The sequence below is a fragment of the Berghia stephanieae genome, chromosome 1 (assembly GCF_034508935.2).
Source record: "Berghia stephanieae isolate SIO BIC M18660-M18661 chromosome 1, UCSD_Bste_1.3, whole genome shotgun sequence".
Lineage (NCBI taxonomy): Eukaryota > Metazoa > Mollusca > Gastropoda > Nudibranchia > Aeolidiidae > Berghia > Berghia stephanieae.
This window is the reverse complement of record NC_088360.1, coordinates 65,269,748-65,287,784: the sequence shown is the minus strand read 5'-3', so window position 1 is coordinate 65,287,784 and position 18,037 is coordinate 65,269,748. Positions and strand designations below refer to the sequence as shown.

The following is an 18,037-nucleotide window of genomic DNA, read 5'->3' as shown; positions in this document are numbered from 1 at the left end:
ATTTGTTGACTTATATCCATGTTGAAAACGTTGCTCTTTTTTAGTTTTGTAGTTAACTGTATGAACCGTAGCTGCTTCAAGGGCCATAGCGCTCTCGTTGGTTTGCTGGATTGACATAGCCATAGCCACAGCTGAATCAAAAGTTAGATTTTCATCTACTAATAAGTTTCTCTGAATTGTAGCATGATTAATTCCAGTCACAAATTTTTCCAACAGCCTTTCTTTGATTGATTCGCCGAATTGACAATTTTCACTTAAATGTCTAATAGCTGCAACAAAGTCTTGGATGGTTTCATTTTCCATACGCATTCTCTTATCGAATTTCGATCTCTGTAAAAATTTGGGGGGTTTTGGATCGTGATGATTTCTCAGGATATTGCTGAGTTCTAAATACGAAATTTCGGCAGGTTTTCTTGGGGTTGTTAAGTCTTTTAAAAGCCTAAACTGTTGAGGTCCTATTTACTATTACTGTTAGCAATATTGCTCTTTTCTTCTTATTGTTATCTTCCTTTACTTCATTAGCCTCTAAATAGAAGTCTAGCCTTTCGAGGTATTCCTCAACCGTCCCTTTCGATGGGTTAAATTCTTCAATGCTGCCAAATAAGGCCATTATTAGCTCTTAAATTAATTACTTAGCTGTTTATATAGCTCTGTGTTTATTCTCGTCGCCAGATGTTGTGGATTATGGAAGATAACTTTAAAGACCGGTTGATGTTCATGGCTGACTTCCAAGATTCAAAGAACGGAAGTGTTTTTTCGGGAACTGAATATTATGCACAGGAACACAATAAAAAAGAAGGATCATCAAAGGACCATAACTAAAACAATATAACAAGACAACACAATACAAGGATTGTTTCCCTTGTATTGAACATTAATATTAACTATATTACATTTTTTAAAACTAATAATAAATGAAATTATACCACAACATTATCATATTAAAATAAAATTATGAAATTTTGAAAAATTAGTAGACTAATTTAATACTGTTCTGGTCTAGGGCAAGCCGTTTACGGATTTGGGGCATGAGCATACATATTTGGGGTGAGGGGGTTTGGTATCTATTTTCGGTTTTTAAGCAAGGTTAACTGATAATACCTCATATGTATTTACATCAAACTAACAAAAGTTGTCAAATAATTGAGTTTCTCAAACAGTTGAGAGTTTAGTTTAACCAATCTGCAGTTAGAGCTGTTGGAATTTGAGGTATAGAAAAGCATACAGATTTAGGGCGACCTACCCTAGTACATTTGATAAGCAAGAAATAAATCTTCACCCTCTCCAGTCAGACCCTACAAATATTTAATGATAAAATGCCAATTTAAGAGGTATGACTGATAATAATCTACACTCAAAAGCATGACATTTTTATGCAAATAATTTAAAGGATACAGACTAATTATACGAGAAAAGTTTGCTACAAACAAAATAATAAATAAAGATTTTATGGCAACAAAAAGCAATCAATAGAACTGATTCCAGTGCAAAATGAATGTCCTCAACAATCTCATTACATAAAAGTTGATTTACATATTTTTTTCTCCTTTTTCATTTTCAGGTCGGGGAAAAGATCAGAATGAGAATCAATGCGGAATTCTCAAAAACCGTTCGGTGATGGAGCTAAAAAAAAATTCAAGGACAAGAAAAGAATAGTCCAAATTCATGTTGATTCTGTAAAGCAGACTGGAGGGGAAACCAGGACCCTCTTCAATCTTTACTGAACAAGTACCGGTACTCGTCATTATTGGCGAGTGTAGTACCATTGTTGATGGTATTCAAGGTAAATTTCTGCAATTATAATAGTTCCATACATTGTTCTGTATACAAATGTAAAAGGCTGTCATCTAGGCATTCCATGAATAAAGTAGTAGTAGTAGCATATTCAGAAAAGTGAGTGGAGCAGGCACTTATGTTGGTAACAACAAGATATGAAGTGAATAGAAAAGTGCCAGAAGACAATAGAGAATAAAATTTTTTCGCGGCGGTGGTGGGGTTTGAACCTGCGACCTTATTGGTACGACAACTCCGCCTGGCAGGTGAGAGCGTGGCTCTACCGTGTGAGCTATCCACGAACACATTAAAAATATTCGTTTCAAACTCAAAGTCATTACTAGATCCCTCTCTCACCCACTTCTTGAGACCGCCGATTCGTTCGTACACCACCATCGCGAATAATTTTGACCAGCAGTTAAGCTTAATAGCCAACATTCTCAACACAAACATATAACATAGAAACGATTGAGACATTGAGTATGCTCCGGCGCATGGGGCGAATTTTTAATTCAGAAAAGTGAGTGGAGCAGGCACTTATGTTGGTAACAACAAGATATGAAGTGAATAGAAAAGTGCCAGAAGACAATAGAGAATAAAATTTTTTCGCGGCGGTGGTGGGGTTTGAACCTGCGACCTTATTGGTACGACAACTCCGCCTGGCAGGTGAGAGCGTGGCTCTACCGTGTGAGCTATCCACGAACACATTAAAAATATTCGTTTCAAACTCAAAGTCATTACTAGATCCCTCTCTCACCCACTTCTTGAGACCGCCGATTCGTTCGTACACCACCATCGCGAATAATTTTGACCAGCAGTTAAGCTTAATAGCCAACATTCTCAACACAAACATATAACATAGAAACGATTGAGACATTGAGTATGCTCCGGCGCATGGGGCGAATTTTTAATTCAGAAAAGTGAGTGGAGCAGGCACTTATGTTGGTAACAACAAGATATGAAGTGAATAGAAAAGTGCCAGAAGACAATAGAGAATAAAATTTTTTCGCGGCGGTGGTGGGTTTGAACCTGCGACCTTATTGGTACGACAACTCCGCCTGGCAGGTGAGAGCGTGGCTCTACCGTGTGAGCTATCCACGAACACATTAAAAATATTCGTTTCAAACTCAAAGTCATTACTAGATCCCTCTCTCACCCACTTCTTGAGACCGCCGATTCGTTCGTACACCACCATCGCGAATAATTTTGACCAGCAGTTAAGCTTAATAGCCAACATTCTCAACACAAACATATAACATAGAAACGATTGAGACATTGAGTATGCTCCGGCGCATGGGGCGAATTTTTAATTCAGAAAAGTGAGTGGAGCAGGCACTTATGTTGGTAACAACAAGATATGAAGTGAATAGAAAAGTGCCAGAAGACAATAGAGAATAAAATTTTTTCGCGGCGGGGTGGGGTTTGAACCTGCGACCTTATTGGTACGACAACTCCGCCTGGCAGGTGAGAGCGTGGCTCTACCGTGTGAGCTATCCACGAACACATTAAAAATATTCGTTTCAAACTCAAAGTCATTACTAGATCCCTCTCTCACCCACTTCTTGAGACCGCCGATTCGTTCGTACACCACCATCGCGAATAATTTTGACCAGCAGTTAAGCTTAATAGCCAACATTCTCAACACAAACATATAACATAGAAACGATTGAGACATTGAGTATGCTCCGGCGCATGGGGCGAATTTTTAATTCAGAAAAGTGAGTGGAGCAGGCACTTATGTTGGTAACAACAAGATATGAAGTGAATAGAAAAGTGCCAGAAGACAATAGAGAATAAAATTTTTTCGCGGCGGTGGTGGGGTTTGAACCTGCGACCTTATTGGTACGACAACTCCGCCTGGCAGGTGAGAGCGTGGCTCTACCGTGTGAGCTATCCACGAACACATTAAAAATATTCGTTTCAAACTCAAAGTCATTACTAGATCCCTCTCTCACCCACTTCTTGAGACCGCCGATTCGTTCGTACACCACCATCGCGAATAATTTTGACCAGCAGTTAAGCTTAATAGCCAACATTCTCAACACAAACATATAACATAGAAACGATTGAGACATTGAGTATGCTCCGGCGCATGGGGCGAATTTTTAATTCAGAAAAGTGAGTGGAGCAGGCACTTATGTTGGTAACAACAAGATATGAAGTGAATAGAAAAGTGCCAGAAGACAATAGAGAATAAAAAAAATTTTCGCGGCGGTGGTGGGGTTCGAACCTGAGACCTTATTGGTACGACAACTCCGCCTGGCAGGTGAGAGCGTGGCTCTCTATTGTCTTCTGGCACTTTTCTACTCACTTCATATCTTGTTGTTACCAACATAAGTGCCTGCTCCACTCACTTTTCTGAATTTAAAATTCACCCCATACACCGGAGCATACTAAATGTCTCAATCGTTTCTATGTTATATGTTTGTGTTGAGAATGTTGGCTATTAAGCTTAACTGCTGGTCAAAATTATTCGCGATGGTGGTGTACGAACGAATCGGCGGTCTCAAGAAGTGGGTGAGAGAGGGATCTAGTAATGACTTTGAGTTTGAAACGAATATTTTTAATGTGTTCGTGGATAGCTCACACGGTAGAGCCACGCTCTCACCTGCCAGGCGGAGTTGTCGTACCAATAAGGTCGCAGGTTCAAACCCCACCACCGCCGCGAAAAAATTTTATTCTCTATTGTCTTCTGGCACTTTTCTATTCACTTCATATCTTGTTGTTACCAACATAAGTGCCTGCTCCACTCACTTTTCTGAATTAAAAATTCGCCCCATGCGCCGGAGCATACTCAATGTCTCAATCGTTTCTATGTTATATGTTTGTGTTGAGAATGTTGGCTATTAAGCTTAACTGCTGGTCAAAATTATTCGCGATGGTGGTGTACGAACGAATCGGCGGTCTCAAGAAGTGGGTGAGAGAGGGATCTAGTAATGACTTTGAGTTTGAAACGAATATTTTTAATGTGTTCGTGGATAGCTCACACGGTAGAGCCACGCTCTCACCTGCCAGGCGGAGTTGTCGTACCAATAAGGTCGCAGGTTCAAACCCCACCACCGCCGCGAAAAAATTTTATTCTCTATTGTCTTCTGGCACTTTTCTATTCACTTCATATCTTGTTGTTACCAACATAAGTGCCTGCTCCACTCACTTTTCTGAATTAAAAATTCGCCCCATGCGCCGGAGCATACTCAATGTCTCAATCGTTTCTATGTTATATGTTTGTGTTGAGAATGTTGGCTATTAAGCTTAACTGCTGGTCAAAATTATTCGCGATGGTGGTGTACGAACGAATCGGCGGTCTCAAGAAGTGGGTGAGAGAGGGATCTAGTAATGACTTTGAGTTTGAAACGAATATTTTTAATGTGTTCGTGGATAGCTCACACGGTAGAGCCACGCTCTCACCTGCCAGGCGGAGTTGTCGTACCAATAAGGTCGCAGGTTCAAACCCCACCACCGCCGCGAAAAAATTTTATTCTCTATTGTCTTCTGGCACTTTTCTATTCACTTCATATCTAGTAGTAGCATATGGCTACACCTCCAAATTTATTTCGTCAACCCAGCTTCTAAAGTCTTCCTCCGCCCTAAGGACGGTTTCGTAGCCACCTTCAAGTTTAGTGACTGGACAGTGGAGGACGATGTGATCGCTGGTCTCTGGGGCTGCCTGACATGAATAAAGATAGTACCTTACAATATTTTAAACAAGTAATTTGTACTATGTTTGCATGCATCTTTTGTGATCGTCTAATATTGACTCATCCTTACAATTGCCTTGTACAGATTCATTGAACAATATTTTTCTCTTACATAACTATCCTCTTTTGGTAGTTAAGTCTCAAAAGTATATCATCTCTATTGCATATCTAACAACTGCCTGTGAGACACTTTCCTCTTGATTTTTTATCAATTTTAAAAACATTAAAACAATAAATGAAGACTGAAGTCGAGTATCAAAACAAGATTATTCACATTTAAAAATTCAATGGTAGTTAAAATCTTGAAATTTACTTTACACCATCAATCCTGAAGTAGCTGACAAAATTATATGAATATTTCAAATTTGAAATAAGTGATGGAGCAAGAGCTTTTGTGTCATAAGGGATTGCCATGTATTTTTTATCACAAATCGTCAAAGTGGCATCACGCAACATTGTATTGAAATTCCACTTTGGAATTGGGTCCTGTAAAGATTTATATTGTTTCATTTAGTGTTTTATTTAGGGCAAGCCAATGGCACAGCGAGTTATCATGCTTGCATATGAATCAAAGTGTCATGGTTCTATTCCCAGCAGATTTGTTATTTCTGGGATTCATGGGTCTCAAGTTCAGAAGATAAGATTACACTTGGATGCATTTCATGGTTTAAAAAAAAAAGAGCCAGAGACCCGTAATTATATGATGCAAATTTTACATTAAAAATCAATTGATATCGTATCATATTAAAATTGATATAAATAGAATCAAAATCATTATAATTTCATAACAATTCACCTTTTAAAAAAAACACCACTGTGTTCCTTCTCATTAAGTTTGTAATGGGTAATCTGGACTTGAAGTGCAACTTGTGAATTCTATACTTCATTAATTCAAATTTATCAACAATTTTCTTTACAGTAATGGGCACTGAGAGTTTGGTTCCGAATCCCAGTCCAGCCAGAAATATTATTGACATATCTGACTGTAATCTTGGAGATTACACCATAATCAGTAAGAATAATTCTTTTGCTACAAAGTCATTAAATTATTAATAGAATTTCACCCGAAAGACTAAGGAAAATTTTTTTTTAATGAGCTTTTATATATAGCAATAAACACTAAACGTGCTCAAAGCGCTTTACAAGGGTGACCATGACCAACAGCAACATTTAGAACAGGACATGACGTCTGTTAGGCGATATTACAATTTTTCGGACAGAGACAACACTGTTAACGGTCAGGTACTCATTTTACACCTGAGTACGGTGAGAGAATGTGAGTAAAGAGTCTTTTCCAAGGACTCAACTATGCGCCGAGCGAGGCTCAGGGCCAGGACCTTCCGATCCGAAAGCGAGTGTCATACCACAAGACCACATAGCCACTAACAGTGTATTTAACATTGACAACACTACTGAAAGGACTATCACGGGCAACAAGTTGGTCAAAATGGGGGACATTGAAGTGACAGTGGGACCACGAAGTATAACATAAGTGTGTTTGTGTGATTTTGTTTATTCAACATTCTTTATTTGTTTGTTTTTAATGGTTTTACGGCGCTTGCAACACATTAAGGTCATATCAGTGCCAGTAAAAAGGAAGAAAATGGGATAGCAAAATTTTCTAGAATTATAAATTCTCTTCTGTTTTTAATGCTTGCGACATATTTAGGTCATTTCAGCACCAGTAAAAAGGATGCAAATGGATAGTCAAGCAATTCTAGATTAACAATTCAAAGCACTAATAAGTAAAACAAAAAGGGAATGGTTCTTATATGGAATGGATGTAGTCTGTCAGATCTCATGAAAGTACTTTGTGATAGACTACCTTCCTATCAAAGGGTAGCAAGCAATTGTTATTGTCTGTTTCATGCCATAGAAACCGGGATAAACCCTGGCTCCTTGGGCTTCATGCCTCTGAAGGACTGCTATTCATTAAATTTATTTTTTTTTCATTTCAAATATTTAAAGATATTTAAACGGGTCTTTGATGTGAAGTTGGTCCCTCTAGCTCAATTATTAGGGTATTCGCTTTACATGCTAAGGGCAAAGTAGAGATTTTTATTTGACCCCACTGACCACCCAGGAATGATGGGGAATCTGTATTTGTTAGATCTAGTGGAAAGTTCTTTACAATAAACCTGTGTCGTATCCAAGGGGTAGCAAGCAATTACTATTGTCCGTTTCACACTAAAAAAACAGAGATAAACTCCCGCTACACCAGCCTTGCAGCTCTGAAGGAGTGAAGGAAGAACTATTTGATGCGATTACTTTCAGCATGATGTCTTTGTGCGGATGTGGTCTAGTGATATGACTATGACACTCACTTTTGGATCGGAAGGTCCTGGGTTCGAGCCTCGTGCTCGGCACATAGTTGAGTCCTTGGAAAAGGCTCTTTACTTACATTCTCTCACTGTACTCATGTGTAAAATGAGTACCTGGCCGTTCGCAGCAGTGTCTTTGTCCGAAAAATTGTTATATCGCCTAACAGGCGCTTCTCGTCCTACATGTTAAATGTTGCTGTTGACTAGGGTCCACTTGTAAAGCGCTTTGAGCACATTTAGTGGATATTGCGCTATATAAAGCTAAATTTTAATTATTTTTTTAAAAATGTCTTTGTACTTGATGCTTGTGGCTCACCAGTATGGTCTTTGCTTCATACCCAAAAGATACCTAGTTTGAATATACACCATGGCATGTGGCCATCAACAAGCGACCTCTCTCTAGCTCAATTTGCAGCGCTGTGCTGCGGCTGACACCTGAGTTATTCCAGCAATCCCATTGAATAAACCCTAAGACAAATTTCCGCATGAGCACTATTAAAGGGAAATTTATAATTATTATTTACTTTATTGGGAGAAGGTTCCTGTATCACATCATTCATTTAATGACGTAGCCAACTAGTAGCAAATCATGGCATGTGGCATTGAAATTAGAATGAATGGCGAAGTGATAAGAATAAGAATAAGTAAGAGAGGTGTCAATTATGCGAAATGACAATGGATTGTGTGAGTGCCTGTATGTATGCATGTGTATCATATTGTACACCAACGTAATTGTCAATGTAACAGTAAATCTTCGGTGGTCGAAATAATAGGGCGCATTAAAATAAAACCTTGAATTAATCAAATCCTTTTTTACATTGGCTAGGTGAAATTAGCTCAAGTAAGGAATGGAATGACAACTGAAAATAATAAGGAAAAAATTTGGGATATTCGAATGAGTTCAAGTTCAAGGAAACTGTACTCGAATGTATTACTTTCACTTTTTAAAGTCTATCCAGTGAAATATTTTATTTAATTGACCGTCGACAACATCTTTGTAATGTGTATTTGAAGTGAAAATCTAAAAACAAGACACAAGTTTTGAAACAACATATTACGATTTTTTAACAAGTTTGGTATAACCGCAAGAGAGGATTTATAATTGATTCATATTAAATTAAATTGAGCTTTATATAGCGCAACATCCACTGAATGTGCTCAAAGCGCTTTACAATAGTTCACTGGTCAACAGCAACATTTAACATGTAGGACGGGACATGACGCCTGTCAGGCGATATTACAATTTTTCGGACAAAGACAACACTGTTAACGGCCAGGTACTCATTTTACACCTGAGTACGGTGAGAGAATGTGAGTAAAGAGTCTTTTCCAAGGACTCAACTATGCGCCGAGCACGAGGCTCGAACCCAGGACCTTCCGATCCGATATTTTTATTTTTATTTTTGTTGTTTGTATTTCTTGTAATGTTTCGAATGGCTCTGACTTCTGCTTCGTATTGAAATAGCGTCATAGTTTGTATTTTACTCTTTCATCTATTATAATATTATAACGGTAAATCTCATCATTTAAGCTGGGATGAAATAAACTAATTTTCCTTAAGCATTAAGGCAACGTGCACTTATTTGCAGGTCTGATAACCCAATACATCATGAGCTCATTGTTATAATGAAAATCTCAAAAAATTACACAAAATAATGTCCAGTGCAACAATGTTAAACGAGGCCCATATTGCATTCGGATGTCAGACCAGTATATATGCATAATATAAAGATAACATTCCCTTTTTTCATCCAATGGGGAAATTTGTCTGTCTTTAGGGTCTATTCCAAGGGAATACTGGAATAACCCAGACATCAGCCGCAGTGCAGTGCCGCAAATGGAACTAGGACGAGATGGATTGTTCAAGGCCACACAGTACAACGGGTGATCAAACTAATTACCTTTTGGATACAAAGCAAAGACCACACTGCTGAGCCACGCTGCCCCATCGCCTCGAGTGAAAAATCCTATTTTTAAGATTGATTCTCCTCAGCAATCTGTCAGTCCAACTGTACAAATTTTTTCTTCTTCAATTCTAAATTGGTTTTGCTAATGAAAAATGTTCCCTTTCAAAATATTACAATTACAGTGAAAATAATCTCCAGCAAGAGCTCGAAAATTGGTTAAGGGAATGCAAAATTCAATAGTGCCAGAGAGCGGTGAAAAAATTTCCATTCCATGTCATACCAGTAACAGTCATGGTGGTTTGTGTGTGTGATGATTAGAGAGATCTACAAACACTAACACTTAGTTTGACGTCTAGTTCAGTTGAGAAGAAGAAGAGGAGGAAGAAGAAGTGGGAGAAGAAGATGAATATGATGATGTTGATGAAGAAGGACGAGGAGGTGTGAAGATGAAGGAGAAGAAGAAGAAGAATTCTTGGCACCGATTTTGGGTTGGATGTATGAGAATGTAAGAAAACTTCTCTTTAAAGATTAGTCTAGTATGAGATTAGAATTAAAATGAATACAAATACTAACCTTTCCTCCAGAGAAGACGATCAATGTCGTCTTTTACAAGATCACAAATTATAAAAATGTGTTCACGATGAAAACGAAAATGTTCGTATATTTCATCGTCGTTAAACGAATCGATGGGATTAAGTCTGACCCGAAACACCCTCTCCCGTTGAATCAGTGTTCTCTGACGAATTTGAAACAGCACAGCTGCCGTCATTTTCATGTGTTGACAGTTGTTTTGGCAGTACTGTCGATGACAGTGTCATAGTCATAGTCATACGAATCACGTCATGTGATCGAGAGTAACGTCGCATTGCTTTGCTTGGCACAAAAATAAAGAAAATAAAAGGGGGTAGGGGGTGTTTTAGCTAAACAACATAATTTTCATATTAAAAGATAAGCTAGTTGTGTGTTTCTTATTCTCTAAATATCTAAATCTAAACTTCGAACCAAGCGAAGCTGAAATCTCAAGACTCAGACTCACTGAGTCACTCAACTTCATCAGATTTATTAGTTTCCCGGACAAAATGTGTGCTTTCGACGATCTGTGACCTTTGAACCGTTTCCATTAGCATTGACAAATGTCAACAGATTACTTTTGTCGTTATAATTCTTTTTCTATGTATTTTTTTTTCTCGCGAACCGAGTCGTCTAACATTGGCCGCCATCTTCGTTGACGCCGTTTCTGAGTTACTAGTTACGAGTTTAATGCCAAGGTGGGCCGAGAAAGAATAGAAGATATTGTGGGCCCACATGGTCTGGGAGACAAAAATGACAGAGGTGATCGTCTTATTCAATGGTGCCGTCAACATGATCTGACAATCACAAATACTTGGTCAACAAACCACAATAGAAGGAAGTGGACATGGAAAAGTCCTGGAGATGGAGTGAGAAACCAAATAGATTACATACTCATCAGCAAACGTTTCCGAAACTCGGTTTTGTATGCCAAATCTATGCCGGGGGCTGACTGTAACAGCGATCATATACCTGTGCTATGCCCCATACGAGTTAAATTGAAAATCTGCAAAAGAGCAAAGGCTAAACCTAAATACCAACTAGACATTCTCCGGGAGGAACAGAAGATACAAGAAAAATTTGAACTATCAGTAAGAAACAAGTTTGAAGTGCTTGGAGAACTAACAGATATAGAAGAGAAATATGAGCAGTTTAAAGACAGTGTTGCTGCATCATTAGAAGAAAATGTTCCAACCACACTTAAGTTGCAGAAGAAGAAATGGATTACTCCAGAGATATTAGAACTAATGAATGAGAGAAGAAAGGCCAAAAATCAGGAAGAAAAATACAAGACTCTGAACAGGCAGATAAAAAGAAAATGCAACGAAGCTAAAGAAGACTGGATAAATGAACAATGTCACTATATAATGTCCTGCAAAGAAAAAAATGGCAAATTCTTCCATCAGAAAATCAAAGAAGTGACAAACAAAACTAAATCAGGTGCTAAAAGTGGATGCATCAAAGACAAGCGTGGAAACACCATCATGGACAAAGACTGCATTCTAAACAGATGGTCAGAATATATTGAAGAACTTTTCTTTGATAATCGAGGAGAAATGCCTATGATAAAAGAACTGGAAGGGCCTTCTATAATGAAAGATGAAGTTAGGAACGTCATGAAAAGCATGAAAAATGGAAAAGCTGCAGGACCTGATGCCATAACAATTGAAGCCTTGACTGGCCTGGGTGAATGGGGATTGAATTCATCACAAACCTTCTAAATTAAGTGTATGACACAGGAAAAATGCCAACTGATATGAAACGATCCATTTTTATAGCACTACCAAAAAAGCCAGGGGCAGTTGATTGTGAACAACACAGAACTATTAGCCTAATGAGCCACCTCACAAAAATTCTTTTGAAGATAATTTTACTAAGAATAAGAAATAAAATACGACCTGAAATTGGGGAGATGCAATTTGGTTTTGTTGAGGACAAGGGTACCAGAAATGGAATATTCACATTATCAATGCTGATGGAAAGATGTATTGAAGTAAATAAAGATCTGTATATGTGTTTCATCGACTATTCAAAAGCCTTTGATAAAGTACAACACGAAAAACTATTCAAAATTCTATCATCCTTGGACATTGATGGTAAAGATTTAAGAATATTACGGAATTTGTACTGGGAACAAGAAGCAGCAATGCGTGTTGACAACGAACTAAGCAGTTTTACACCTATTAGAAGAGGAGTTAGGCAGGGGTGTGTTTTGTCTCCAGATTTATTCAACCTCTATAGTGAAATGATATTAAGAGATATCGAACATAAGAAGGGGGTGTGTATTGGAGGAAAGAATGTAACAAATCTGAGGTATGCAGATGATATAGTTCTACTGGCAGAATCTGAACATGAACTACAAGAATTACTGGATGTTGTAGTCAGGAGTAGTGAAAATATGGGACTGGAACTGAATATATCTAAAACAGAATGTATGACGGTATCTAAAAATAATAACCCACCAGCCTGTGTAATAACAAGCAGAGGACAAACAATACAACAAGTTGAATGTTTCAAATATTTAGGCTTCAATGTAACATCCAATGGAAAATCAGATTGTGAAATAAAGAAAAGAATAGGTATGGCGAAGAATGCATTCAACCAGCTGCATACAATTATGAAAAACAGGAATATTAGCATGAAAACAAAAATCAAAGTCCTGGATTGCTATGTACTGTCTGTGCTGCTATATGGTTGTGAGAGCTGGACCATAAACAAGACCATGGTTAAAAGACTGGAGGCAGTGGAAATGTGGTTTTACAGAAGAATGATGAGGGTGTCATGGATGGAAAGGAAAAGAAATGAAGAAATTTTAGAAATGGCAAACAGAAAAAGATCACTGATAACAAAAATCATCAAACGCCAAAGGGAATTTTTAGGACACATTATCCGCCACCCTGGTTTGGAAATACTCGCCTTGACTGGAAAGATGAATGGAAAAAGAATAAGAGGAAGACAAAGAATAACGTATTTGAAAGGGATAAGAACTTGGACAGATGAAGCTGAGAAAGGTGGCGCTGCTTTAATAGAATTGGCAAGAGATAGATCAGCTTGGCGGAAGATGACCTCCGACGTCTGCTTCAGATATGGAACTACATGAGATGAGAGTCAGAGGTCAGAGACTAAACGATCAAGTCCGACTCGAGCAAGGCCCGTTCTCATGAACGCGGACTAGCGCTTAGTCCCGGACTATCTCTGACTTCAGTAAATGACTAGAAAAAATCGGATTTAATGTAAGCTGACTAAGCTAGTCCCAGACTAAAATCACGTCACCTTCGGACTAAGTTTGGCCAAGATTTAGTCACTTGCTCGAGTCGGACTTGATCGTTTAGTCTCTGACTAGTAACGAAGAAACGGCGTCAACAAAGAGAGAGAGAGAGAGAGAGAGAGAGAGAGAGAGAGAGAGAGAGAGAGAGAGAGAGAGAGAGAGAGAGAGAGAGAGGGTCCATTTAATTTTAATTGGTTTTAAGTGTACATGGACAAGCAATTATTGTCATTTCAACAGAGTCATTGAAGTGGTTAAAAGAAGATGGAATTGTCTTCATGACGAGCTCAGAATGACGCCTGACAGAGCCTGCAAGGTTATTTATGTGTGTTTTTGGCTCCACAACTTTGATGTTGATGCTGGCCTACCTATGGAAGAAAACAACCGTAATGATGATGATGACAGCAATCATAACTTTTCTCCTATTGGGACTCAGGAAGGAGCATCTGAACAGAACGTCTCGCTGCTGGTAAGGCAGCCTTGCTGACTTTGATTAATAGTGCTTTTAGAAATATCGTTGAACCTCTCTAATCAGGAAATAAATGTAATCATTAATGTAGTACATCAATACAAGTATACTGTGTGCAGTATTCTTTTGTGATGAGCTACATAAATGTCATACTGTTTTAAATATTGTTCAAGCATATGGAAACACATTTCTATATCATATAACTACAAGTCGCCTATCAGGCATCTAGTACTCTTTGACTATCCCATTTTACTCCTTTTTACTGGCGCTGATGTGTTGCAAGTGCTGTCAAGCCCTTAAAAACAAAAACAAACCTGTTTTGCAGGAAGTATTAAAGTGCATTCACTGTAATTTTATCTGGAATGGGTCTGATATAAATTGGAAAACTAAACAAGTATTCTCATGCCTGAGTCGGTTATCAAACAGAAGACAAAGGGGCATTAAAATTTTCTTTTTTTAAGGTCATCAAAATCCTGAGTTGAGCAATCAAATTCTAACTGCCCTATTGTCATAAGACAATTACACATTGTAAGACCTTTTGTATAAATCATTATACCAGCCGCTTAGCCAATGCCCAGGATAGTCCCAAGTCACATTTGTGATAAGGGTCTTAAATCGCCATGCCACTGTACAAGTTTGTGACAATAGGCCAAAATAACAATCTGTATGTATTCCAGAGGGTTTGTTCTACCATTAACGTAAGGAACAATGGAGTGATTGTAGTAAAAAAAGGTCTTAAACACTGCACGCATGCGATTTTAAGTAAATTTTAACAAAAACATATCAGCTCTATCAAAAGTACAGATTGAGATAAATACAGGACTAAAACCCCTCTAAATAACAATTAGAAAATCTCAAGAACCATTTTAAAAAATGGTTTAAGGCAATTCATAAGACATGTTTTAACTGCGATTTTCTAAGATATTATGAGGCCAATTTTTTCTACACTACGGACAAATGTATTGCAACATGTCTCCATGGATTGCTTTAAACCATTTTTAAAATTGACTCAAAATACATGTGATTGAATTAATATTCAAATTCAAGACATTAGAAACCAATTGGGTCATGGATAAAAACTAAATGATGACGTCATTTGTGAACGCTCCCAGGTGTGATTTTCATACATGAATTAATTTCCTATAACTGTCATCTGCATTCTTTGCGGCCGCAAATCAGTGCGATCCGCAAATTTCCCAAAATTGGCAAATTGTGGCAAATTTTGGGAAAATTGGCAAATCGCGTGGCAAATTTTGGAGAAAAAAAGAAGCAAAAACAAAATAACGAAAAAAAAAAGGTGCGAAACTTGAGAAATGTTGCAGCTTTGCCTGGCCCCACAGAACTCTACCGTAACACTTAGAACGGGAAGTCATAGTTCGCAACGTTACTTGGCGTGTGACGAATAGAGCGAGGCAAAATGTCGGCAAGTGTGGGACGATTCATACCAACAGTCTACGTTTTCACTATTAAATCAGCTGAGCCGACGCGCCTCTCTCTCTCTCTCTCTCCTCTCTCTCTCTCTCTCTCTCTCTCTCTCCTCTCTCTCTCTCTCTCTCTCTCTCTCTCTCTCTCTCTCTCTCTCTCTCTCTCTCTCTCTCTCTCTCTCTCTCTCTCTCTCTCTCTCTCTCTCTCTCTCTCTCCCTTTCTTTCTTTCTCCATTCACTCTATTTCTCCCTCATATATGTATATATATATATATATATATATATATATATATTCTACTCACTTCATATCTTATATATATATATATATATATATATATATATAATATATATATATATATATATATATATATATATATATAAAATGCATGTATGTATGTGCTGGTGTTTGTCCGAGAGTGTTCAAAATAGTGTATTTCTCTCTCTCTCTCTCTCTCTCTCTCTCTCTCTCTCTCTCTCTCTCTCTCTATATATATATATATATATATATATATATATATATATATATATATATATATATATATATATATATATATATATAAATCCTCATGTGTAAAGCGACCAATATTCCTCGCAGAGGGGTAAATACAGTCAATTAGTAACATATCTCCAAAACATTGAAAATAAAAATCTTTACATCAAACTGTAGAAGATCTATACTTACAGTTACTGATGCTCGAACAGAATCTTTTTTGTTAATGAATGGCGAATCGAGGGTTTCTGTTTACGAACATAACGATCATTGATGAGTCGTCGATGATGGTGAATCATGACATTACAGAAGGTTTTAACAGTCTCCTTGATGATCTGTGTGGTATGGTCGTCTTGGAAATTTACACAATGGACGTCTCTACAATGGCTGTCTAGATGAGTAAAAAATTGAGGACGCATAATGTCCAGAACTTGTATAGTAATTTGAGAAATAGTTCTATGGTGAACACCAGCAGTAATGCCATGTTGCAGTAAATGACCCCTAAATACAGAATCTGTTGTGGAAACAAGTTTAAACATTTGTGGTGTGCTGTATTTTAAACCACCGCGATCCTTCAGTTTTGTGAATGCGGACCTGTCTTCTATATCCTCAGATTGCTGTGTTGATATGTATTGTGCACATTCGTCACAGTTTATTTTGTCAATTATTTTCCCGACTACATAGCCACTCATGTAATCCAATGCGCTTTCGTGATACTCGCTCGGGTTTAATAATATTTCTGAGAAATCTCTCAAAAGTGGCGGATCTTTCGAGCTGGTTGACGTAGGATTGGGGCGGAAAATTGTGATTTCGGGTTCAACAACAGTTGGCAAAGGAGTTGCGTTCGCATTCTTTGATGGCGTGATGCCGTTCTTTCGAAGCAACGCTCTTAATGCATATTGAAATTGCATCGTGTTGGGGTTGTTGTTCCATCCACCGCGTCCTCTTACCATCGAGAAAAAGGTCTCCAAATGATCCTGACTTAGCTTGTATGTCAACAAGTATTTGAAGCCAGTGTCGTCATTTGACAGCAGATCTGTGGCCAATTTCTTAATTGAATTCAACGTCACTATAAAACCAATGAAGGCGGTTTTCCTCGGACCACTGATCAAAGGCCTCCCATTTGGTTCCTTTAATTGTGTGATGTATGAGCATATGTCATCAATGGCTTTACACTTAATTATCAAGTTGTGTTTGTCAATGCGGCTTTTGAATCCCTTGGCAATAGGATTTGAAGAGTTACAGATATCAAAAGCCTCATTAAAAACCTTGATGAATTTTGTAGTTTCTCCGCTGTCGGCGAATTCAGGCAAATGAAGACCCCCCCTGCAGAAATCGATGGCGATTGCAACCGAGTTACTTAGAGTTTGTGTGGCCAATTTCACTTTCATTTTGTTCTTGTGGAAAGCAATATGAATTGGCTTGAGTTTATTAGCCAAAACAAGGTTATCTTTTAATTGCAATTTATGAAGCGCTTCAATATACTCCCACTTGATAACATTTCCATTTGAAATAATTATCTTCTTGTCACCTAATGTGTTCCGAACATTTTTTATCAAGTGGCAGGCGTCTAATAAAAAGTAAACTGCTTTCCCGTTTGACGGATGTGGAAATGTATGGACAAATTGTTCTCCAAAGCTGCAGCCAAGGTTATGAGCCGTCGCTTGATTTGTATGTGATCCATCACATACAACTGCCCTGACACAGAATCCGTAATCGTTCATCAAAACAATTGCCTCCTTTACTATATTGGCTTGGACCATTGCCGACAGCTTGTTGATGAAAAAATGTCCAATCGGTTGTTTCCAGTGGCCCCTCAATCCTACAGCCATGAACACCAATGCCTCGGTTGCTAACGTGTCCTCACCTATTCCGACCTTAGCACTTCCCATGTCCACGGAGCCTGAGTAGCACTTGTTTTTTGCGTCGTATGCATATTCAGCGCGTATTGCCATGGAGTCAAACATCACTGTCACATCCTTCATTGCAGGGTCGGTCTCCAGATTTCTTGCCATGAAAGTCAGCATTTCTCTATTAAAACCTGGTCGGCAGTCTATGGCAGTTGCCCATTTTCTAATTGTTGACTCATCGGGCAGAGTGAACATACTTCGGACATAATC

The 18,037-nt window shown here is 38.2% G+C and overlaps 1 protein-coding gene across 2 annotated transcripts; it reads left to right on the top strand.

Moving 5' to 3' along the window:
* Positions 1–6,378: 6,378 nt before the first annotated feature.
* On the top strand, positions 6,379–15,496 carry LOC144979543 (uncharacterized). 2 transcript variants are annotated; one of them, XM_078926260.1, is made up of 3 exons: positions 6,379–6,483; positions 9,571–9,676; positions 13,775–15,496. In XM_078926260.1, the coding sequence occupies exons 1-3, from the start codon at positions 6,393–6,395 to the stop codon at positions 14,019–14,021; spliced, it is 444 nt and encodes a 147-aa protein (XP_078782386.1). In that variant the 5' UTR covers positions 6,379–6,392; the 3' UTR covers positions 14,022–15,496. The 2 variants fall into 2 exon arrangements, 1 of the variants encoding a protein (XP_078782386.1); XR_013646728.1 differs by lacking the exon at positions 9,571–9,676.
* Positions 15,497–18,037: the final 2,541 nt, after the last annotated feature.

Excerpts from the sequence above, each read along its gene's own strand:
- LOC144979543 (XM_078926260.1), top strand. The coding sequence starts at position 6,393 with ATGGGCACTGAGAGTTTGGTTCCGAATCCCAGTCCAGCCAGAAATATT. Across the intron at positions 6,484-9,570 it reads TGGAGATTACACCATAATCA|GGTCTATTCCAAGGGAATAC; the intron begins GTAAGAATAATT and ends GTCTGTCTTTAG. Across the intron at positions 9,677-13,774 it reads AAGGCCACACAGTACAACGG|AGTCATTGAAGTGGTTAAAA; the intron begins GTGATCAAACTA and ends TCATTTCAACAG.